This window comes from Dacryopinax primogenitus, assembly GCF_000292625.1.
Source record: "Dacryopinax primogenitus strain DJM-731 SS1 chromosome Unknown DACRYscaffold_2, whole genome shotgun sequence".
Lineage (NCBI taxonomy): Eukaryota > Fungi > Basidiomycota > Dacrymycetes > Dacrymycetales > Dacrymycetaceae > Dacryopinax > Dacryopinax primogenitus.
Window position 1 is genome coordinate 701,931 of NW_024467199.1, and position 21,601 is coordinate 723,531.

Here is a 21,601-nt window from a genome sequence, read left to right on the forward strand (position 1 = left end):
ATCGAAATTTAGGTAGGAATTGGGGCATCATCAGCTGTGAGCCTCGGTCCATGCATCCCCAAATCCCCGATCTCTCACCTACTTCAACAGACGCACCTTTAATTGGCACCCCCATCTTCACTTTCATGTACACAGCGGTCTCGAAGCATGTCGGTGGGCATAACACATGTACTGGCACTATCTGTTTTAGCCCCACATTTGCGGCCTGCACCATTTTTTCGCTCTACGCTGCGATGGTATCATTTGTCCTAACCCGCCGTTGGCGTGCGGTTGTGTAGACTAGATTCTATAGACTAGATTTAGAAGTACTTTTCTCATTACCTTGGCAGGGACGCCAGAAGTAAACATTCATCGTTGCCTTATGATATTTACAGTATGATCGTGGACCTATTGGGGGTGGTGCTCCTTACAATTCCAAGCGCCCATGGTCACCTGAGAGGTACGGAGCACACACGCCAGCATTCCAAGGTATGCTGTGTAGGAAGACCCAGGAAGCCTGACTTGTAGGAGCAGAGAAGCGTGGATGATCAATCGCATCCATCGGTGGTTCAAGAACAAATTTGCGTCGCTGTGTGTATTCCGAAACCTGTGGATGTAAGCCCGAGCTCGCGTCATGAAATATCGTCCCGGCCTCGTGTTCCAAAATTGTCCCGATACAACCCCGGCGGCCGATCGATTTCCGACGCTTCTTGGCTGTCTGATTATCAGTTGCATAGCAACACCTCAGGGGGGGTCGGTGTTCCAGTCTTTGCGGGGACGTGCTAATACTGGCACGGCCGCACCTGGTTGCCGCTTTTTCATCAATATGCGGAACATTCCCGGCTCATAACGGTTCGACGTCCGCACGCACTGGCCGGCGCGTGTGGTACAATCGGCGCATTAATGGCAGGGATACTCCACTTCACGCTCACTGCTGAGAGTTTAAGTCACGTTGTTCGGCGTGGCCTGAGTCGCATAGAAGATGGTGCTGCACAACACAATAATCTCTTGTGATGAAATCGGGGGCAGAGCCATTGTAGACCGGCGGTCCGTTCGGTCTGATCGGAGTGCGAAATCTTGCGCCTCTTTGCTCCGCAAACATCCGTTAGGAGCGGAGTTATAATGAGGCCAACAGAGGCATGGACTGTCCCTGATACCTTTACCGTGACCGAACATGCAAAGGAGGAAAGAGGGTTGTGTGGGCGCCAAACGCGTCCAGGGGAGCGGGAGAAAACCGCCCGGACTAAGTACCAGCCCCTGAGCCAACGAAGCTGGGGACAACATGCAACCTGAGATTACTGCACTCAGACCCCCATTCAGTTTGGTCTCGCAAGTCAGACCCCCCTCCCATCCCTCACTTCTTACGGTCCGAGAGAAGCCTTTTGCCAGCCTCCTCGCCGACAACATCCTCTATGCTTCTGTTCATAATGCCCACGAAAGTATTTAGCTCCCGTCAATCTGCCGTTCATCCAAACCCTTTCCCCCAACATTCGGTCTCACTTTTGTTCTCTTTCCTGTCACTTTGACCTCTCCTTCTCTCTTCCCTTCTCATGTCTACTTCAGCCAAGAGACGAGCTGAAGAAGAAGAGGAAGTTCCGGTCATCCATGAAGAGGACGCTCCTGGTATGATTTCTACGTTCTACCACTTGACACAGGGCAACAACTTAGTTTCTCCGAAGTTCCTAGTGCAGGGGGAACTGCGCCAGCACAAGGAGGTCCCAGAAAGCGAGGGCGACCGCCGGGCTCAAAGAACAAGAAAACGCTTGCGGCTGAAGCCGCGGCGGCAGCTGCTGCTCGAGTAGAGCTCGCTGCTGAACCGTCTTCTCCTGAGTCCAGCAAGCGGCTGACGAGATCTTTCGAAGTCCGCATTTTCTGGTATAAAAGGTTTCTGTGAACTCATGAAGTTTCTACAGCCCGGTGGACCCTTTACGGAAGAATCTACGGCAGAATCTCCTCGAAAGCGTGGCCGCCCGACAAAGAAGACTAAAGTTGAAACGACAGAGGAGGAAATAGAGGAAACAACAAAGGATGATGAATAGATGAAATCAATTTAGATCACTGGGACATGCAGGTGGGCGGGATCTTGTCCCTCAAAGGAGGGAAGACGCACCGTCATTTCAGACACTCTACATTTGACAAGGTTATGAATGTCCTGTTGTTGTAGTTTTGACCGTTTTCATGGTGTCCATTAGCCAGTTCAGCGCTGGTTCATCATTGTGTATATATGTACACAAGAGGCAATGTTATCAAGTCATCTGGACTCACGCGCGCTCCTTTGCATCAGAAGCGCTGACGATGCTATTTACATGCAGGGGATAATTTGGGAAGCTCCTGAGGCCACCTACCCCCTCTACCACACGTGGTACACAGATAGCTTTATATCTGGCAGGAGACCCTGGCGAGGGCGGTGCCTGTCATTACCTGCGAAGCACCCCGTTCCATACTGCGAATCTCCAGGCGCCGAGTGCTGACAAACTGAAGGCTGTGGCACCAGCAAGCCATCCACAGTAGTCAAGGATTCTGGTCTGCAATTGTGCCCTACGTTTTGCGGTGGCATAATTGATGTCAGGCCTGAAAGTGACCATCGTATAGAGTGGCAGCCAGCCTCGCGCTGCGTTGGTAGGGAAAGGAACCCTCGAAAGCACGTCGGTGAGGGACGCTCCAGAAACGAATGGCGCAAATGTCGAGAGGAGTCGATCCACAACGCGACGGAATCGATAAATAGGGGTGATCACATGGTGACGCATTTCCATGCTGCATAGAATGTGAGGTTAGACGCCGTGTTTTACCCGAGAAATGTCACGCACTAGTTATACATGGCGAGGTCACTTATCGCAATCAGATCCTCTCTTCGTATCTGTGAGTATTCTTCCAGGGATGGCCCCAAGCGATCTTCCTCGTCTGCTTTCGGCGGCACCGGTGCAACGCCAAAGGACTTGAACAACGTGGTCAGGACGCGGACATCTTCGAACCCGCAGTTGAGGCCCTGGCCGTAAAAAGGCACCATAGCGTGTGCTGCATCTCCGATGACCACAGCACAGTCCTTAAAGTGGTATGGATATGTCTTGACGGAAATGAGAGAGCTTCTAGGGTTCTCCTCGAAGTCGTCCAGGAGCGATTCACGCCCAATGAGCTGGACAGCATCCGGAAAGTGAAGGTCGAACCAATCGGAGGCCTGCTCACGCGTTTCCAGCTTGTCGAGTTCTGCGGTGGGCGCATACAATGTGCATGTGAACGACTTATCCTGCCGGAGATCAACAGAGCGCACGGATCCGGCAAGATCGGTGATCACACCTTATTTGGCAATGCGATCAACATGAATGCGCTTCGCGGCCATATATGCAAATGATTGGGATCAATCCGGAAAACCGGCTGGCCGTTCTCGCCTACGCCTGGGGACATGTGTAGCTCGACATAGTCGTGTGGAATGTATTCTTGTTGAAAGTTCATGCTATACTCATGTCAGGTGTAGCCGGACCGTGCTTGCGGCAGCACGTACCGGACTACCCGCATCATCTGCCGTCTCACCAAAGAATGCGCTCCATCTGCGCCGATGCAGAAATCGAAGGCAACCTCGAGTGTATCGGCAGAAGGCGGAATGAAAATCGCGGTCTTGCGCTCGAAGTCGATGGCGATTAGCTTGTCCTCGAAGCGTACGCTCACGCCGGTGTAATGCTCGAGTTCATCCAGAAGAACCTTGTTGAGAAGTCCGCGGCCCATAGAGTTGAGGTGCTACATATCCCACGATGTCAGGAGAAGATTGATGAAGAAGCAATTCATCTAGACGCACCTGACCGTGCTGGTCATATAGCTGACTCTCTTCCTTCCCATCCTTTGTATGAATCATCCTTCCCTTCATTGGAATAGAGTCTTCCAGCAGCCGAGCTGTGATTCCCGAATCAATGGTTCCCAAGGCCGTGATGGCCCTGCTTGATATGGCGAGATTGACAGAGCGATGGGCGATCGTAGACGGATCGACATAACGGATATCTACCCGTAACAGTGGGACATCAGTCCAGCAAGCTCGTGTGACACGCAAATACACCTGCGTACCAGGCCGTGATTCGCGTAGATCAACTTTCCAACCCATCTTCGCGAAGCTGAGCGCCGTCAAGCAGCCCACGGGGCCGGCGCCGACGATGAGAACCTTGCGAGCGTTGCTGGAGGCCGACATGGCGGTCAGGACGGTCTGCTGAGTGACCCCTACATGTGCATATATGAGCAGCGGAGCGCACTCCCCGGTTCCACCGGCACATCCCGCCCTTCACGAGCAGTTCATATATCAACAACAATACAATGTAGAAGCCGGAGGGTTTCTGGAAGCACGACTAGCTTTTACGTGATTATGTCTCGGGCGGACGCCTTGCTATTTCAATGATTTAGACTTTATTACTTACTTTGAGCTGTCAAACAGAAGCGCCGCCGCTGACTCGAACGATAAGCCCAGGGATTCCCTGACACGACCTAGCAGTGGCGTATAGCGATCTACACTCTCTGTTAATCCGTATGGCAGACTCGACAGACCTTCAAGCACAATCACCTGAACTTCTGGATGAACGCGACTCGCTCAATTCCTTCAGAGACGAATTTTACATCCCTCAGAACGGTGCGGTTGGCGCGTCCAATGACCTCCCAGCCGATCAGCCATGCACGTACATGTGTGGCAACTCCCTGGGCTTGCTGTCAAAGCTGTCGGAATCCCTTGTACAAGGAGAGTTGAGAGTCTGGGCAACACGGTATGTCCGGCCATATTCATCATGTGATTACTGTGTTGACCGGAACTCCTTTCAGAGGAGTTGTGGGTCACTTCAGCCATCCGTATGGGCGTGAATGGGTAGAGTTCGGGGAGAAGTTGTCACCATTGTTAGCACCCATAGTCGGTATGCTGATGAGCTTCCATCTGCCAGTCTGTGTCTTACGCTTAGTCCAGGCGCACATTCGAACGAAGTCATATCCATGTCCACACTTACCGCGAATCTCCATCTCATGATGAACGCATTTTACAAGCCCACGAAGGAGCGCTTCAAGATCTTATGCGAAGCGCGAGCATTCCCATCTGATAGGGTGCGCATATGACTACAGTCATGTTTCGGCGAGTTCACTGACATGTTGAGCAGTATGCATTTCATTCTCAAGCGAGTGCGCACGGATTCGATCCAAAGGAGGCTGTCGTCGCGATGTCCCCGCGAGAAGGCGAGCATATCCTACGAGAAGAGGATATTCTCGACATCATTGCTAAAGAGGGGTCAAGCATCGCCGTCATCTGTTTTAGCGGTGTTCAATATTACACGGGACAGCTGTTCGATATGCAGAGGATCACCCACGCAGGCAAGCATGCTGTACACAATGCACGCTCTTTTTGTTTCGGCGGCGCTGACACAGAATTAGGGATGCATCGTCGGATGGGATCTAGCCCATGCGATTGGAAATGTTCCGTTATCGCTGCATGATTGGGGCGTTGATTGGGCAGTCTGGTGCACCTACAAGTACCTGAACTCCGGAGCTGGCGGCATCGGCGGACTGTTTGTCCATAGCAAGTGGGACAACATCAAGAAGCCAGAGTAATTATTATGCATGACTCTTTTCGCTCTCACTGACGTAGTATCAAGCTATGCTGGATGGTGGGGACAACAACTTTCGACTCGCTTCCAAATGCCAGAAGACTTCACACCGATACCCGGCGCATGGGGATACCAACAATCTAACCCTTCATGTTTGACCCTCGCATCCTTATTGGGTAGTCTCGAGATCTTCCAGTCGGCCGGTGGAGTACAGGCAACCCGAAAGAAGAGTGTGCTCCTTACAGGATATCTCGACGGGCTCCTCCGCCAGTCAAATTTCTATTGTGCTCCCGAAGGCCCAAGCTTCACCATCATCACACCTTCCGATCCATTTCGTAGAGGTGCTCAGCTCTCCCTGCTTTTCTCCTCATTGGGAACGATGCAGAAGGTATTCGATGGGCTGACCAACGCAGGTGTGATCTGCGACGAACGCCAGCCAGACGTCATTCGATTGAGTCCGGTGCCGTTGTACAATACGTTTGTGGATGTTAAGCGCGCCGTTGACGTGCTCGAGGCGGTCATGGGGTCACTGTAATGTATGAAACCACAAGGTCAAATGATATACTTGCAAGAGTGTAAATTTCCAAGCAGTTCCCACGCTATGAGTCTAGTAAAGTCTCACAGGAGGTGATGGGTCCACAACTCGAATATCTTCTGCTTTTACACTGGGCTCCTGACGGCGGACAGGTGGCATAATTCCGGGACCCATGGGTCTACCCACACAAACTTGCAAAGCTTGCTGACATTCATATCAGGGTTCGCGAACGCCAACAAAGATGAACAATGGGGATCTTGGCAGAAATGTATCACGCAATGTTCAATCGGAACGGGAGTTAAGTACTTTGGGATCTCGGAGGTGCGGCCGATTTATAAGGAACAACACCGGTGAGATTTGGCCCACCCGCTGCTGCGCCCATGATTATGTAAGCAGCAATAACCCGGACAGACCCCTAAGTGGGCCTGTGCCCGAACTGGCACTATAGATTCATCAATCCATATCCAACATTGCTCAGATGAATACACATTTCCGCAGAATAAACATCGATCAGTATGATGAAGACGTCCTACTCCCCTCGGGGCTGTACGACCCCGATCCTCGTTCACCCGCACAAGTACAGGCAGACGCGCAGCAGAAGAGTTCTTCAGTGCGAGGCAGCTTGAGCAGGTGAGTCGCACTTTGGACGGGGAGGATACAAATTGATGTGATAAGGGGTAATGTGGCGGGTGCGTTGGTGACTGTGCTGGATCGGCCGGCGTATGGTGAGGGAGTAAACGAAGCAAAGGTGTGGTTTTCTCCAGCTCCTTTCCCCAAGTCATCCATAACCCTTTCTCCCCAACGCAGGCACAAACGCTCAGCACCCTCCTCCTCATACTCAATAGCACCAAAACTTCCGACATCCCCACACTCGTCCGCGCCCTCTCGGAGGAACAACAAGACACGCTCATGAAGTACCTGTACAAGGGCATGGCCAGCCTCGGGGAGGAGGTGAATGGGAGCGTCTTGCTCGGGTGGCATGAGAGGCTTACGGAGGTCGCTGGTGTTGGGTGTATCGTTAGGGTTATGACTGATAGGAGGACGGTGTGAGGGGTAGAGGAGATGGGAGTGGCAGGGTACAAGATACGCAGGCGAGAGCATCCATCTTCCCAGACGAGAATATAACATCATGGAACCTTCTTCCTGCTCTCCAACGGTTGGCTCCCGGTACGGCCCTCTCTCGCCCTAGGTATCATCAACCACGTATATCTACCGCCGTGCATCGAAGGATACTTCTCCAACTGGCTACCTAGCCAGCTGCAGGACTACGTCGCACACTATGAAACCTTGATCTCGGTAGTGCGCAGTCCGCCACCAAGGGCCAAGGGCAGCATAGAGCTAGCGCACCGTCTTACACCTCCTGAACAACCCATCGCTCGCTTGAGCCGCCCTTCCAGAGCCCTACCTAATCCCAACGTGCCCATCCGATGGACAACCACACCAGTTCCCAGGCTGGTTCCTCGGCGTCTCTCCCCTCTCCACACCTAGTCTTCCGCTGTCAGGATCCTGCCTTCCAATGCAGATCATTCGTCCAACCGTTGCCCTACCTTTGCCGCGTATCTGCTAACCACAGCTCACCATACCGGTGGACGGGTAGGGATATTTCGCTGCAGCACGGTCAGGTAATACCAATGTTTTGGACACCTCCCACAACATCAAAATCTCTTGTGTGTTTAGAAAGAATCATGAAGATAGAATGTTGGAACAATGCTTGAATAAGATGATTTTGATTTTGACCAGTATTGAGAGCTGTGTGCACGGATGTCCCACTAAACTCAGAGTGGTGTTTGCAACACAGCCACGTCTGTAGAATGCAGGGAAATCAATTAGCACAGGGAAAGGGCCTGGAAACCCTAGCGTTTGGGCAAACTCGCGCACTGTCTCCAGCCTACCACACCACAGAAACTTTGAATTTACTAGGACTGGGGCCTATTTGAGGCTTATTTGGACTGCTTTCATTATCACACATTTTCGATCCAATAATGGCCTGCCTGAGATCATAACCGCATGCGGTCGGACCATGTAGATCCCTGCGCAACGCGGCGATCCCTCGGTGGACCCTTGGGAATCATGGGCACGCATCGACGTGGTCGTCCACTTTATACCGCCCAACTATGGCGCTGGGTACCCTCTTCCCAATTCTTATCCTATTTCTATCTACTACCCCTGCATACACACAACGCGGACTACGCGCGACCAACATCGAGGATATCTATTCCTATCCGAGGTACCGCGTGTCGTTTTTGAATGGGTTTCCGGTCAGCAATGCAACGGCGGAGCGATGGTTGAAGGACGGCCTGGAGGGTGGAGAAAGTGAATTTATGGGGGAGAACAGTGACGGATGGGGGAAGCAGGGGCAGATAGAGGGATCTGCGGAGGACGTATGTCGATGACTGGATTGCACTTTCTCGAGCTTATCCCATATTCAGACTAATTCACCACTGCGATCACGACTGGAACGCATGGCCCTCGAGCCTAATCAATCCTACCTCTGTCTACTACCAAGCTCAGCCCCAAGTACACCTACACCACCAGAGACCTTTCCTACACATCATTCCAATCCTATCGCATCTTGGCCACTTCTCGAACCCTTGAATGGGAAATGCTTCTACCTGCGACAGGGCTGGTTCACGTATTCGTATTGCCACAATGATCAAGTTCGTCAATTCAGAGAAATGGCGCACTCACACCCACACCCACCCGGGGGGAGAATACCGGAGGAAGATCCAAATGTGAGTTTATCTGAAACAGGATGCGCACTTCTGCTGAACCCATGTACAAAGTATGAAGCATATACGCTCGGGGTCTCGCCCATGCACAATGTAGAAAATTGGGAACTCGCCCTTCAAATCCAAAATAATCTGGAGCTCCGTGGGACTGGGAAGCGCTATCTGGTGCAAACATGGAGCGATGGAACAGTCTGCGACAAATCCGGCCGAGGGCGAGAAGTCGAGATTCAGGTAATTCATGCAGTGCTGGCGTGTGCGCTATGTCTGACTCACTTTCTAGTTCCACTGCTCGATGACGACCACCGATGGCATTCTGCTTGTCAAAGAAACCCGGACATGTCAATATGTTCTCGTCCTTCAAACTCCAAGGCTATGCAGCGAACCTGGTTTCCGTTCAGAGCGCGACGCTGAGCCAGTGAATGTCGTACACTGCAGAGAAGTCGTTGAAACTACCCCATCCGTCAACCTGGGTGCTTCTCGAACAGAGGATTACGTGCCTGGCACACCGGGTGCGACGCTCGATCTGACTTGGGCCGATAAGGCGTTCGCGATGCCAAAAGATAAGCGTGCACAGCTGCCGGAAGGACAAGGTGAAGACTCAGCGACACACGGCCAGGCACCTGCGGATGGATATGGGCAGGAGGAAGCGAAGAGACAGCGAGGCAAGAGGACGATGGAGCTGATCAGCAGCTTGCAACAGCTGCTGATGGGCAATCCAGAAGACTTGCAGGAGCTCAACATCCAGTTCCAGGAGGGCGACGATGGCGCTGCGATGTTGATCATTGACCTTGGCGAAGAGCCGATTGATCTTGGGGATGAAGGAGAGGACAAAGGACATCAACCTGCTGCCGGGACTGCAGAGTCGAAGGCGTCGAAGTCCATGAGCGACCGATTCAGAAAGGCGATGAATTCGCTTGCTTCTACACGAGGGCAGAGGGTAGATGACGACCAGCGGTTTGACGATGACGGGTATGATCACGAGGATGCGTTTCAACCGCATGTGCTGCATGAGGAGTTATAGGAAGGCTGAGGTGGGCTGTATGTACTTAGGACTTCGTTGGGAGCCACCGGCTTCTAAGAATGTTGGATAGCCGTTCTCGGACCCATGGGTCCATTCACACGTGTACTTCGAGGAGAAGTGTCGGAAAAGAAGCCAGAAAATAATAATCATTCTGAGGCACGCTCTTCTCAAGAGAATTCTGGTCTCATACGGGACGTGCACATAGAAGAACGTTAAGAGAACGTCTATTGGTGTCAATATTTGCCACATGGTTTGCTATACGACAATGCTCGCCATGGAGAAGCGGGTTGGATCATATGAAATTTCAAATACTAAACTAGAAAAGAATGATGATGGAAGAAAGGGAAGAATAGAGATGAGGAGGAAGGAAGGTGATCTCAGTGAAAGACACAAGTACAAGCGAGCTATATGACACGTAGTGGCGGGTATTGCTTGAGAGCCTTTTGGTTCATTTCCCTGCCCCATCCCAGGGGAACGGGAGAGCGCCGGCCAGAAAAGCAATACATAGCGTTGCGTGATAATAGGCAGGCGTAAGTTAGTACAAGGCGGGCGTTCGTTATCGATTGGGGCATGGGAGGTAGCAGGAGTTCCGTAATGGAAGAGGATGGAAATTTTCCGTCAGCTCCATCCACGCGGTTTGAACGTGGTACAAATACAAGAGATTGCTTGGGAAGAGGGCGGCCATAGCCGCAGGAGACGGGTTCGTTTAGTGGTAGATTGTGGTAGGTTGGGAAAATCGAAGTAGTCGTGACCTTCTCTGGAGGAACGACGACAGCCATACAAGTCGAATGAGTGACACGACAGCCCAGTGCGTTCAGAAAAAGCGTCTCTTCGCCGGGCCATTATCGACCTGCAGGAGCACGTGCATATGATCCGGCTTATGCCCGGGTGTCGAGCAAGGTATGATGCTTCTAAGCCAGTCATCACCATCATCACCATCTTCAGGCTCTTCCCAGTCCTCCTCTCCCTCTAGGTGCTCGTTCTCCGCCCCGGCGAGGGATCCGTCATCCTTGATCGGCTTGCGCATGTGCTCGCGGTTCATATGCCCGCCGCACTCTGACCCGCCACAAGCGCATTGCAGTCCCCCACGCCCCCGGCCGCGATATAAATCGGAGATAGTACAGCGGGCCTCGGGCTCGACATGCATCATCCGGATGATTGCGCTGCGTGTCTCGCGAGGCAGGAGACGGAAGATGGAATCTGCCCCACCGCCAATAGCAGTCTGGACAGAAGTGACACTATCGTGCCTTGGGCGGCGGATGGACGACGGCAGAGCAGACGCTTTAGGTTTCACCTGCGGCTGCGGCTGAGGTTTCGGGGTGACAGCAGGTGGCACAAGGGCAGCAGTAGCAAGAGGCGTCTTTGCCTCTGCCTGCGCGTCCCCATTCGCCTCTCCGGGCTTGACAGTCAGGTCTGACCCGATCGACCCCTCCGAGGCGTCCGTCACGTTCCTCTCGTGCCCCTGCACCGGCGACTGCGTGTGTACGACGACGCTGACAGTCTGTGGTGCAGGCTTGGGTGCAGCAGCAGCGTTCTGGCTGACGTTGACTATCGGCGGGCTGGGTAATGCAGGGATAGGAGCAGTCATACTCCTATCGCGCTTTGGTGAGCTAACAGCAGTATTCGGCAAATTGAGCTCGCCTGGCGAGCCAGGGACGCTAGATGCCGCAACAGGCGTAAGGTTGAAAACAGGGCCAGGATGCGGTGAACTTGGCGCCGAAGTCGTGTTCCCTGAAGGACGAGGTAGGATAGCCACACTCGCGTCTTCCACTGGGGCAGTATCTATCCTGAGCCTGTTCAAATCGGAAATTGTGTTGAACGAATCGGAACACGAGCTCGTACTGCCCTCGCTGGCACTCGCTTCAGAGAAAGAGCTTGTAGCGCTCAGACTAGGAGTTTCGAAGTACGACGAGCTGAGGTTGTGACCGCTGATAGGGGTCATGTCCGCCATGCTCGATTTGCGGGAGACGGTGGACGCGTCTGTACCGCCTGTCAGCTGGCGCTGATGATGATGATGCTCGGATTTTGGGCGAACGGGGGGTTTCTCGCACAGCTCTGGATGGGACTGGACGAACATCCGATAGCTAGGATCGGTCTTCGGATCTGGGATCTTCCACGGAAAGCGGCGCAGGATCATACACATGAAGATGATTCCTATGGACCAGACGTCCGTCTTGCGAGGATCGTAGACGGGGGCAGTGAGCACCTCGGGCGCGAGGTACGGATCTGAACCAACGATCCCCGAGGCAGGAATAAGCGCCTTGCCAGGGTAGTGGAAGACAGTCGCGGTGCCAAAGTCGATCAGCTTTACGACGTTTGTGGTGGTCATGACGCAGTTGTCGAGCTTGAGATCTCGGTGAGCGAGCCCCATGCCATGTAGGTAGTCTACGCCGTCACAAATCTGCCGGAAGACGCAGTAGATCTCCGGACGGGTCATCTTGCCGGACATGACGACGCTGAACAAGTCAAACGGAGCATACTCCATGACCTGGCCCGCGATGAGCACGTTGTCACTCCCAGAGCGCAAGAACGCACCTCATAATAATGCCCGTGATCGGTCACGATATCCACCGTTTCGATGACATTAACATGCTTCAGTGCCGAACCCACACAAAACTCCGCGGTGACCTTCTTCTGATACTCCTTCTCGCTCTCCCCCGGCCGCCTAGGGCGAAACTCCTTGACAGCGTACGTCCTCCCCCCAGCCTTAGCGTTAGCCTTGATAAGCCTCACAGTTCCCCCAGCGCCCGAACCGAGCACTTTTCCCCACTTGCCGTACTTCTTGCTCATATGTGCGTGGGTGACGGTCGCGAGCGACTGAGGGGGATGTGCTGGTGGGCCGGCGGGGGTATCAGACCCCGAACCGGATTTCTGCCGCTGGTGCTTCGTCGACTGCTCCGAGTCGGAGGGAGTCACAGGCACGCTCGTAGCGCCCTCTGCTGCTCCTCCCGCACCAGCGACGGGCCCCGTCGACCCAGAGGCAGAAGAACCGACTTTCTCCTTCTGCTCCTTCGCCCGCGCATGCTTGATAAACCTCTCAAAGTGGTGGCTTGTGTGCTTCTCCGTATGATGCTGGGGCGAATGCGTGCCGGAGGGGGTGATGTTCCCCGGCGTCGGGGCAGCAGAGGCACTACCTGGGACCGGAACCGTAGGGTTGTGGAAGTTCGTTCCCCTGACTTGGTGGGACGTCGGTTCCGCATGCGGGATCTCCTCTGCAGGAGTCATATTTCCCGGTGTGTGTGCGCTTGCGGGTGCAGCAGCTGCCGATCCAGGCGTAGGCGTAGATGGAGGATGTGAATGGTGTGCAATGTGGTGGTTCAGAAATCGCTTGAGGTCGTGCAGCGGCCCAACGTGGACTTTCTTCACCCCCGTTTGCTTGCGCTCCGTCGCTGACGCAGGGCCCGCTGAGGAGGGAGAGTTATCACCAGGAGGGGACATGCTCGGGCTCGCGACGGCGGTGGAAGGCGTAGCAGGGGTTACAGGGTTGACAGGCTGCACGTTGGCAGTCGCAGGCGGGGAATCCCGGTGCTGCATCGGGAGATGGAGGTTGAATGCCGATAGCGAGCGCTTGTTGCGATTAAAGAACGAGTTCTGCCTGGGAAGCGGTTGTGCTGGCTGAGCAGCGGCCGCCGGGGCGGGTACGGGAGAGGCTGCTACTGCCACGGTTGGCGCTGGCGCTGGATGCAACTGGATAGCGGGGTCCGAATGCGCTCCCTGTTGGCCTGCGAGCTGGCTTGCAGCCACCGCAGGTGGAGAAGGAGAGGTCGGGGTGAGTGATGGTGGGATTGTCAAGAGCTGGCTAGACAATGGACTTGACTGAGGTGGATGATGGTCGCTGTTGAGAGTCTTCGCGTACGAATCTTGAGTGAGAGTAACGTTTGATGCGTCTGTGGTTCCTGCGATGAACTGCTGAATTGACTGTGAATCGTATCATCTGTCAGTACATTTGAAGTTGATTTAAAGTGGGAAGAGTTAAAATGGATGAAAGGAGAAGGGATAAATAATGGACCCAATGGTAGTGGATGAAGGAGGAGGAGAGGGAGAAGAAGGAAGAAGATAAGTTCAGGGCGCTACCACTCTCGCGTGCCAGCAGTAGTTCGATGAGACAAGCAAAAGGGTAAAAGGAGCAGTTAACGTCAGCACATAAAAGTATTCATTTTCGGCCGGCAGCCGTACTCCGCATCACGTCATCTCTCTCACATCAATAAGGAGTAAGAGAACCAAATTAACCCCGACGGTCTGTGTCTCTGTGCCGAGCACAAAGACTCAGCCACCCAACCGGCCGGTAACGGGCTTGCACAGCCTCATATATCTCTCACATCGCTCTGGCCGGACTCGTCCGAGGCCACAGCGACAGGAGAGATGACGACAGGACAGCTTGCGGACTACTGAGCTGGAAAGGAGAGCTGGATGTATGCGCATATACTCCACCGCAAACACCGCGCTGATAGAACCCCTCACCGATTCCAATCACAAATAAGGAGTGCAAGAAATAACAAGTGTCAAAGAAGGCACTGGGTTGGAGGAGATCGATAGATAGTGTAATGTGAAGTGTGAAAGGTAGACGTACCAAGGGTACAGCAGACACAGGCTCCGTGTCGATCATATCCTTACTCGTCACCGCATCCTCCTCATCCGCACCAAGCACGAATCTCCCTCTCACAGGCACCAACGGGCTCCTCTTCCTGCCCCCATCTCCCTCCTCTCCCTGCTCGTCCTCGCTCTCCTCTGGTGTCAGCTCCCCAGGATGCGGCAACACGCCCCTCGCAGTCTTGAGCGCCCGCCCGCTAGGGGTGATCAGGTGGATCCGGTCCATACTGGGGGAAGGCGAGATCTGCGCGCTGGACGTCACGCTTGACGCTTCGGACGTGGAGGGCGTCGAGTGCAGCTCGAACGAGACGGGTACCATAGCGCGTGCGGCGAGCATGTTGAGGATCTTCGAGGGTGAGGAGTTGCCGTGAGCGGGAAGTGAGAGGGTCGAGCGCGATTACGCTTCTTGCAGAGCGCGAGGATGGGAAAAGGTAACCGTCGAATAGGATAGGGATAGGGATAGAATAGGTTGGATAGATGGATAGGATAGGATAAAGATAACTTAGTGGCTGTTATCGCTCTGATGGCGACAACACCTCTTCAAATACCTTTCGCCGTCAGAGCGAACAATAGTCTGCTCAGGGCTCACACGACAGCAGTATATGTATTTCCTCCTCTCTATCCCTCCCACGGCCGTCGTGCGCTATGCGGGCGGGAGCGGCTGTCCACTGGGGTTGCGCCCCGTGCCTCCAAGCCAAGCCAACTAGACCTAAGAGAGGTGACAGGCGCCCGCCTCCCGTGTGCAAGGGCGCCACGGCGTCAACCAAAACCAACATGGCCATCTGCTCCCGGAGAATGTCTGTATTTGGGGAAACCGAGTCTTGAGTCGGGAGTTTCGCGCTTGAGGTACCGGGCCCACATGCTGCCCATTATTATCACACAAGCTACGGCGGATTCCTCCCTCCGTTCTCCGTTGCTTACTCGCCCAAACCCTCCGGTCTCGCCCGCCCACCTTCCAAGTCGCAGTCCCAGCCCCCGTTCGTGCGGAAACTATCAGCAACACGATCCCTTCGGCAGAGATGATCCCGTACAGAAAGATAAAAGGGAGCATATAGACTTTATTCGGGCATGCCTGAAAAGGATATACAGATGATTACGTCATCTACATTGCACCTCTTGTTCTTGGCTGACGTTTATTCAGAGCGAAGCAGTTCTATAAATAAGGACAGAACTCGTCATATTTTTGGCATCAGTGAGTTTTTGAGAGGATACGTAACGACCCCACAAGCAAGTTGTGTTCCTCAGATTGCGCGCATGCCGAGGATCAGGAGAAATGTCAAACGCATGCTGTGATGTTCCGGGGGGCTCTGTGGCGCCCCATCCCTGGTTGATACGGCTTTAAACAAGTGCATGTGGGGAAGTTTTTCCAACTCGAGACAACGCTGACGCCCTTATCAGCTCCGCTTGTTTACCAAGCGTTTGTATAATATATTCAAGGAATAGTAGAGATATTGACAATAACAATGAAGTTAACAGCCACCGGTTCCGGTCTCTTCCGGGATCCCCGTGCAACCACCAGCTCAAAGACCGTCCTACACGCGCTCACAGAGCCACATATTTTCGCCGCACAGAAGTATGCCGAGATACAGGACCCCTCAGGGTACGACGAGAACAAAGATATCCATGTATGTAGCTGTTCCCCGTTCCGGCCCAGGCTAGCGAAAGGGGGATCCCTGATTCCTAAATGTGCCTGAACTCTGGTCGTGCACCCGTATTTCCACGCGTGCTTATTCCCCGAACGCGCCGTACGCGCCCTCGTCCATGATCTGACCGTGGAACGTGGATATCACGGCCGGTCGGTCGGGAAGAGCGTAAATCGGCCTCCGACCTCCGCCGGATCTTCCCGCTCTTGGTACCCCTTCTGGTCAACGTCTGATGCCGACCTGACCCAAACTGACCGTGATGGCCGAGATGCCGTTTAGAGCCGTGCTGACCGAGTTGGGCAAGTCGGAGCGCATGAGGAAAGTTCTCGGTCCGTTGTGCCGAGGGGCCGTGCCGAACGGGATGACGTCGGACTGACGTGTTCCGATTTCGATGTTGTACCGGAGCCGCCGAAAGCATGACCAAGGCGGAGTTGTTAGTCATGCAGGCGTAACTCCGACGAAAGACGTCCATCTGAAAGGGTATAGAACATTATCCGATCCTTGTACACGTAATACATGCCATATCGTTGCTTTCCAATCCGCTCGAAATACAGTACCAACCTAGAAACAGCTATACCGCGCTGCCAACAACGTCAAGTCTGAAACTCGTCCTACTCACCCTGGCGCTTGGGCTCTTCCCAATCTCTTCAGCTCCAAGCTTCCCATCAACATTCTCCATCTCCCACTCCGAGTCCTCCGTCCCTTCCGCACCGAGCACGCCCCCGGGCGCGTCGGTATGATAGTGTCGGGAGACCGCGATAGAGATGGGCTGGATTTGCGTGTTTTGTGATCTGTGCGAGCGGAAGTGCGAGGAAGGCTCATGATTTATCCCGAGGCCGATCCGGACGATCAGGAGGGTGAAGGTAATGCCCTGCGATGTGGATTAGATCAAGATAGTATACGATGGGCGTGGAGCTCACAATCATAGGGTTGATCTGCATCAAACGAGTGTGCTATTAGTGGCGGCTAATTCGCGGAAGACCAAGCACTTACGCAGTCCACCAGTATATACTGAGAGTTCGAGCCCGACACGTAGGTCATCAGGAAGATGAACAGGCTCGCAGCATACATAACACCGCTCTCAAGGATGATCGACATCACCGGTCTCAAACTCCCAGCTGCGGACGGCGCTGTCTTCATGTTGATCGATCAGATGCGGAAGACGATGAGCGATGTGACGATGACGTTTTGTGCCAGGGTGAGGCTGATCACTGCTTCGATCCAGTCGTGGAGTGCTGTCACGAAGATCGAATCGCCCGAGTGAAGGTTCGCCATCGTTACGACCATAAATATGTCAACAGCTGTCACCATCGTTCCTTAGTCGCTGGTTCTCATACTTGAGGAAGACACGTACTAGCGCTTGCGATGAATAGAATCATTGGGAGGATAATGACCCAGAGATTGTTTCCCCATACGATGTAGCAGCGATAGATCTGTGCGTCATCAGTCTTTGCTTTACACAAAAGGTACAACATACCAAGACAGCATCGGCGAGCATAAAGTATGTGCATGTCAGAGCAGTCCTCGTCACCTCCTTCCACTGCGCTAGATCTTGCAGATCAGCCAAAGGACCGCCGGGCGCATCCCGGAGTGTGATGAAGGCGTCGTCTGTGCGGGAGAAGGAGATACCCAGCACGGTTGTGTTGACGAGAAACATGGCCAATGCTGCGACGATCAAGATATAATTTGGCTCCCTTGTCTTCCGTTTGTAGAGCAGGATATAGAGTGCCGCGATGAGTAGAACGACGAAAATTCCTGGCAGGGGTTAGGCACCGTGCAAGGATGATCGAGACAATCGCACCATAGAGTATTGAGCTCGAGAACAACCCGGCCAATGTCGCCGTGTCCAGGGGTAGGGAATCGGCCATCAAACGGAACAGCACGGGGTATTATGGGGAGACAGTAAGCAATACAGTGGACGGGGATGGATAGCAGAGCATCGCACGCGACCGTGAGAGGGATTTTATTGCCCAAGCTGTGCGCCGTCGGCAACGCATGATGAAGGTGGTGGACAATGTTGGCAAGAACATATTGGAATCAGCTCCAGTGTCGAACCTTCGTTGCTTAAGCTTCTCACCATTAGCTGGGAATCAACAAGCTGCCCTCATGCACATGCCGGCAGACGAAGAGAGCAAGCCATCTGTGCACCCCAGAAAACTTCAACAAAGCAATGATCACTGAAAATAAGCACTAACGGGAATCTGAGACATCATAGGATTGGTCGAGAACAAGTTGCCAGGTGTTCAGGCAGTATCGCCTTATAGAACTCACGTGGACGTAAGATGAGCGCATAACTCATACCCGAGCAGCTAGTGGGACCATAGCCTGACCCTGTGCATGGCTGCCAGGGAGATCAGCTATCAAACCAGATACCGGAGAATACGGCGAGAAGGCGCTTGTACATCAGACCCGAGAGGTGTGCACCCGGATAGAGTACGGCATGGATAGCTTTGCGACAGTAAACTTCCTTGATCCGACATGGGAGGGGCAAACATAGGGGAATGATTGTTTCCATTCTCGCTCCGAGCGCTATGGGACGCGCGTTTCTATCCAGATCCAGGTGGACGAAGTGTGGAGAGGGTGCGAGCAGGGTCGAACGACCGCGTGGAACAAGAAGCAGGGCTTGAAAAGTACGGGGAGGGAATTCCTCCGAGGGAATTCCTCCGGTGCCCCCTCCTCGGAGATATTGCGCCCACAATGCCCCTCCGGAGGCAAATGCTCAGAATGCCCGCTCCTTCACGTGCTCACGGAGTGTGCAGCTTTCCTTGCGTGTCAAAAGAGCAAAACGGGTAAGCTCGGGGTCCTGCCTTCCCAGAGGGGCCAAACATATCTCGAAGACAGCAAGCAGGGTTAGAGAAGTTGAAAAAAACCGGCGGAGATTATTGAATTAGGTTCTGTTTTAATTTTTTCATAATATTAATACATTGTAGCTTATTTTTTAATTAAATGTGCCAAAAACAGGACCCCTGTAGTATTAGATGATTCCTGGCCTGCCAGGTGAAAATGCTGCGCCGCGATGTGAGCACGTGAAGGAGAGGGCATTCTGAGCATTTGCCTCCGGAGGGGCATTGTGGGAGCAATATCTCCGAGGAGGGGGCACCGGAGGAATTCCCTCAAGTACGGGACTGGGTGACTGTATTGCTGACTAGCAATCTTCCAATTTTCAAGCTTTGAAATTTATATAGGACTATTCAGTGTTCAAATGAAACACTACCACATACAGTATAGTGGACCAGGTCAGTAAAACTGAGCATCTCTTACTTTGCTCGCCAGCTCACCAGGTCCGCGTTCGCCGGACGTCTCGCCAAACGAAACTGCCAACACATCAGAAAACTCAGCATATGATAATGCATCGAAGCCTTTGCTTAGATATGCTCTTCCTTGCATTGTACAGCCGGATAGATACACACTCTGATGTCCTGCAGTCTCTATCAGCGTCTCGCTATTTCCGTGTTCAGAAGTGAACACATTTGAGATGCTCATACACAAACTTCATTAATGACGGTCAAACCGCAACATCATGCTCTAACTCAACATCCCGTAACGGAAGGCCTGATGTGGTGCCATACTTGGTAACATCCAAGTCGGATGTTGAGTCGAGGCCTTCGACGACTTCGGATTGCTGCACAGTAACCACAACCGATTGGGGAAGTCGAAGCACTTCAGGTCGAGAAGATGGGGCAATCTCATCCGTGCTGGACGACTCTGGCCCTCGTCTCATAGCAACTCGTACAACAAGAAGACTGAATGTGATTCCCTTTATATCGTTCAGAAACTATGCGCAGCGCTGCTGGAACACGTACAATGATTGGGTTGAGCTGAGGAAACGAGACGTTAGCTCACAGCGGTGACGTGACAAAGGCATGCACATACGATGTCTATCATGACATACTGCGCGTTGCTGTTCGCCGTATACGTGATGAGATATACCAACACCGTGATCACGTAGGTCAGTCCCGACTCCACAATAATTTGAACTGTCTTGCTAAGCGTTCCCAGTCGTTTTCCTGTTGCTCGAATGTTCACCGAGAGGATCTTGAAGGCAATGAGCGAGGTTACGATCACGTTTTGTCCTGAGGATATTGCAAGAGCTGCTGCGATCCATGATTTGACGGCTGGATCGAATATAGTAGCGCCTTGAGGTAAGTGTGCCAGATTGACATTGAGAAAAATGCTTGTCACTCAAATATTCACCATCAGCATATATTTCTCCTGATCTCGGGATATCACTCACCCATGTAGGCAATGTGGATCATAATTGGGAAGAACACGATCGCAAACGATCGAGACCAGACTATCCAGCATCGATAGATCTGAAACGAGTCAATCAGTCGATTCCTGGTCCGTATAAGCCCAACCTACCAGGGTGAGGTCGGCCACGAATATGTAAAACGAGCATGCTGAGGTCCTAGCGACCTCCTTCCACTGTGATAGCATGGTCAGGTACTCGTCCGGGCTTGTTGTATTCCCTTTCAGATAGATAAATGCATCGAGAACCCTTGAGAAGGAGAATGCCAGGATGAACGTATTCACCACAAGCATCAAGCATGCAGCGAGAATGAGCAAGTAGTTTGGGTTGAGCGTATTTCGTCTACAGAGCAATACATAGAGACAGGAAGCCAGTAACATCAAGAACATGCCTTTCCCTTAGTTAGCATGATGGACGAAGTGACAGGACAAACATACCGTAGAGTACAGAACTGGCGAACAGGCCAGCTAGAGTCGCTCTGTCTACGGGGATGCCCATGCTGGGAGTCGCTCAATCCCAGAGGTGGTGGATAACGCAAACGAAGATCCAACAGCATAAGATCTTGCATCCCATCCAGCGAAATAAAGACACGGCACATTCGATAAACGCCGTCTAGGTTACCCGGCTCCATGACGCTCCTAGGATGCCGAGCCGAGGTGTCAGAATCCACCAGTCGAGACATCAGAAATCAGAAACCAGTTGTATGTGGTACTGAACGAAATGTACAGTATTGCACACCTTCCGCAATCTCTAACATGACAATTCTCCTTCATTTTGCCAGGAGAACGTGGAGAAATGGTCGGCCTTAAGTGCCAAGCCCCCTTTATTGCAGGACAAGTCGATCACTTTCTTGTGTTGATGATCCAAGCGTTCGCCTAACGCATAGGGCAAGCCATCCGAAGTCACTTTAAAGGCCGGGAACAGAGGTGTCAACCTGTTTCCGAGATCTTCAAGTACATGCCATCGCGATGCTGTTCGACGGTTTCTCAAGCGCTCGAGACGCATGCGGAGTGGTCCCGATGGGCGCTTTCCAGGTTTGCGCTGGCGACCGCCAGCAAGTCATGGATTTTTCTTCTTTTCATCTATTGCCGATATCATCTTCATTCTGAGGGTTGCAGTGCATGCATGCATAGCCTAGTTGGTCCTGATACATTGCAATTGGGCGATGGCGGATTTCAAATTTCGGAATCACAGCACCATAGAAGACTTTCGTTTTGGTCCATTGTTATCCCCAATCGATCGAGGTGCTGAAAACGAGCGAGATGAGGGAGAAAGCGGCTTATTGCAGGGAGAA

At 52.9% G+C, this 21,601-nt stretch overlaps 9 protein-coding genes across 9 annotated transcripts; 4 read left to right on the forward strand and 5 right to left on the reverse strand.

The window, feature by feature from the left end:
* The first annotated feature begins 1,432 nt into the window (after positions 1 to 1,432).
* DACRYDRAFT_98172 (uncharacterized protein) lies at positions 1,433 to 2,093 on the forward strand. The gene is made up of 3 exons (XM_040777511.1): positions 1,433 to 1,602; positions 1,659 to 1,840; positions 1,893 to 2,093. Exons 1-3 carry the CDS (start codon positions 1,530 to 1,532, stop codon positions 2,016 to 2,018), a joined length of 381 nt encoding a protein of 126 aa, XP_040632313.1. The 5' UTR covers positions 1,433 to 1,529; the 3' UTR covers positions 2,019 to 2,093.
* A 56-nt stretch (positions 2,094 to 2,149) lies between these two features.
* On the reverse strand, positions 2,150 to 4,153 carry DACRYDRAFT_113546 (FAD/NADP-binding domain-containing protein; the record flags this gene model as incomplete). The annotated part of the gene is made up of 6 exons (XM_040769652.1): positions 2,150 to 2,733; positions 2,787 to 3,223; positions 3,274 to 3,430; positions 3,479 to 3,711; positions 3,770 to 3,969; positions 4,033 to 4,153. The coding sequence occupies 6 exons, from the start codon at positions 4,151 to 4,153 to the stop codon at positions 2,397 to 2,399; spliced, it is 1,485 nt and encodes a 494-aa protein (XP_040632314.1). The 3' UTR covers positions 2,150 to 2,396.
* Positions 4,154 to 4,403: 250 nt separating this feature from the next.
* Positions 4,404 to 6,088, forward strand: DACRYDRAFT_19924 (kynureninase). Its single transcript, XM_040771723.1, has 6 exons — positions 4,404 to 4,715; positions 4,771 to 4,859; positions 4,910 to 5,043; positions 5,097 to 5,318; positions 5,368 to 5,540; positions 5,589 to 6,088. The coding sequence occupies exons 1-6, from the start codon at positions 4,486 to 4,488 to the stop codon at positions 6,073 to 6,075; spliced, it is 1,335 nt and encodes a 444-aa protein (XP_040632315.1). The 5' UTR covers positions 4,404 to 4,485; the 3' UTR covers positions 6,076 to 6,088.
* Positions 6,089 to 6,553: 465 nt separating this feature from the next.
* On the forward strand, positions 6,554 to 7,208 carry DACRYDRAFT_61921 (arp2/3 complex 16 kda subunit; the record flags this gene model as incomplete). The annotated part of the gene is made up of 3 exons (XM_040775682.1): positions 6,554 to 6,705; positions 6,751 to 6,823; positions 6,883 to 7,208. The coding sequence occupies 3 exons, from the start codon at positions 6,554 to 6,556 to the stop codon at positions 7,123 to 7,125; spliced, it is 468 nt and encodes a 155-aa protein (XP_040632316.1). The 3' UTR covers positions 7,126 to 7,208.
* Positions 7,209 to 8,182: 974 nt separating this feature from the next.
* DACRYDRAFT_113549 (uncharacterized protein) lies at positions 8,183 to 9,825 on the forward strand (the record flags this gene model as incomplete). Its single annotated transcript, XM_040769653.1, has 4 exons — positions 8,183 to 8,456; positions 8,505 to 8,807; positions 8,859 to 9,035; positions 9,085 to 9,825. Exons 1-4 carry the CDS (start codon positions 8,190 to 8,192, stop codon positions 9,823 to 9,825), a joined length of 1,488 nt encoding a protein of 495 aa, XP_040632317.1. The 5' UTR covers positions 8,183 to 8,189.
* Positions 9,826 to 11,932: 2,107 nt separating this feature from the next.
* Positions 11,933 to 12,615, reverse strand: DACRYDRAFT_29834 (Pkinase-domain-containing protein; the record flags this gene model as incomplete). Its single annotated transcript, XM_040774324.1, has 2 exons — positions 11,933 to 12,313; positions 12,361 to 12,615. Coding segments are annotated over 2 exons (636 nt in total), but the record flags the coding sequence as incomplete, so codon positions are not given.
* A 1,260-nt stretch (positions 12,616 to 13,875) lies between these two features.
* On the reverse strand, positions 13,876 to 14,877 carry DACRYDRAFT_19926 (uncharacterized protein). The gene has a single exon (XM_040771724.1). It carries the CDS (start codon positions 14,750 to 14,752, stop codon positions 14,141 to 14,143), a length of 612 nt encoding a protein of 203 aa, XP_040632319.1. The 5' UTR covers positions 14,753 to 14,877; the 3' UTR covers positions 13,876 to 14,140.
* Positions 14,878 to 16,629: 1,752 nt separating this feature from the next.
* Positions 16,630 to 17,926, reverse strand: DACRYDRAFT_113551 (uncharacterized protein; the record flags this gene model as incomplete). The annotated part of the gene is made up of 7 exons (XM_040769654.1): positions 16,630 to 16,929; positions 16,979 to 16,993; positions 17,052 to 17,192; positions 17,244 to 17,359; positions 17,413 to 17,491; positions 17,536 to 17,813; positions 17,860 to 17,926. The coding sequence occupies 7 exons, from the start codon at positions 17,924 to 17,926 to the stop codon at positions 16,630 to 16,632; spliced, it is 996 nt and encodes a 331-aa protein (XP_040632320.1).
* Positions 17,927 to 19,563: 1,637 nt separating this feature from the next.
* On the reverse strand, positions 19,564 to 20,805 carry DACRYDRAFT_103912 (uncharacterized protein; the record flags this gene model as incomplete). The annotated part of the gene is made up of 6 exons (XM_040767839.1): positions 19,564 to 19,815; positions 19,862 to 19,876; positions 19,932 to 20,239; positions 20,293 to 20,371; positions 20,421 to 20,698; positions 20,745 to 20,805. 6 exons carry the CDS (start codon positions 20,803 to 20,805, stop codon positions 19,564 to 19,566), a joined length of 993 nt encoding a protein of 330 aa, XP_040632321.1.
* Between the last annotated feature and the right edge of the window lie 796 nt (positions 20,806 to 21,601).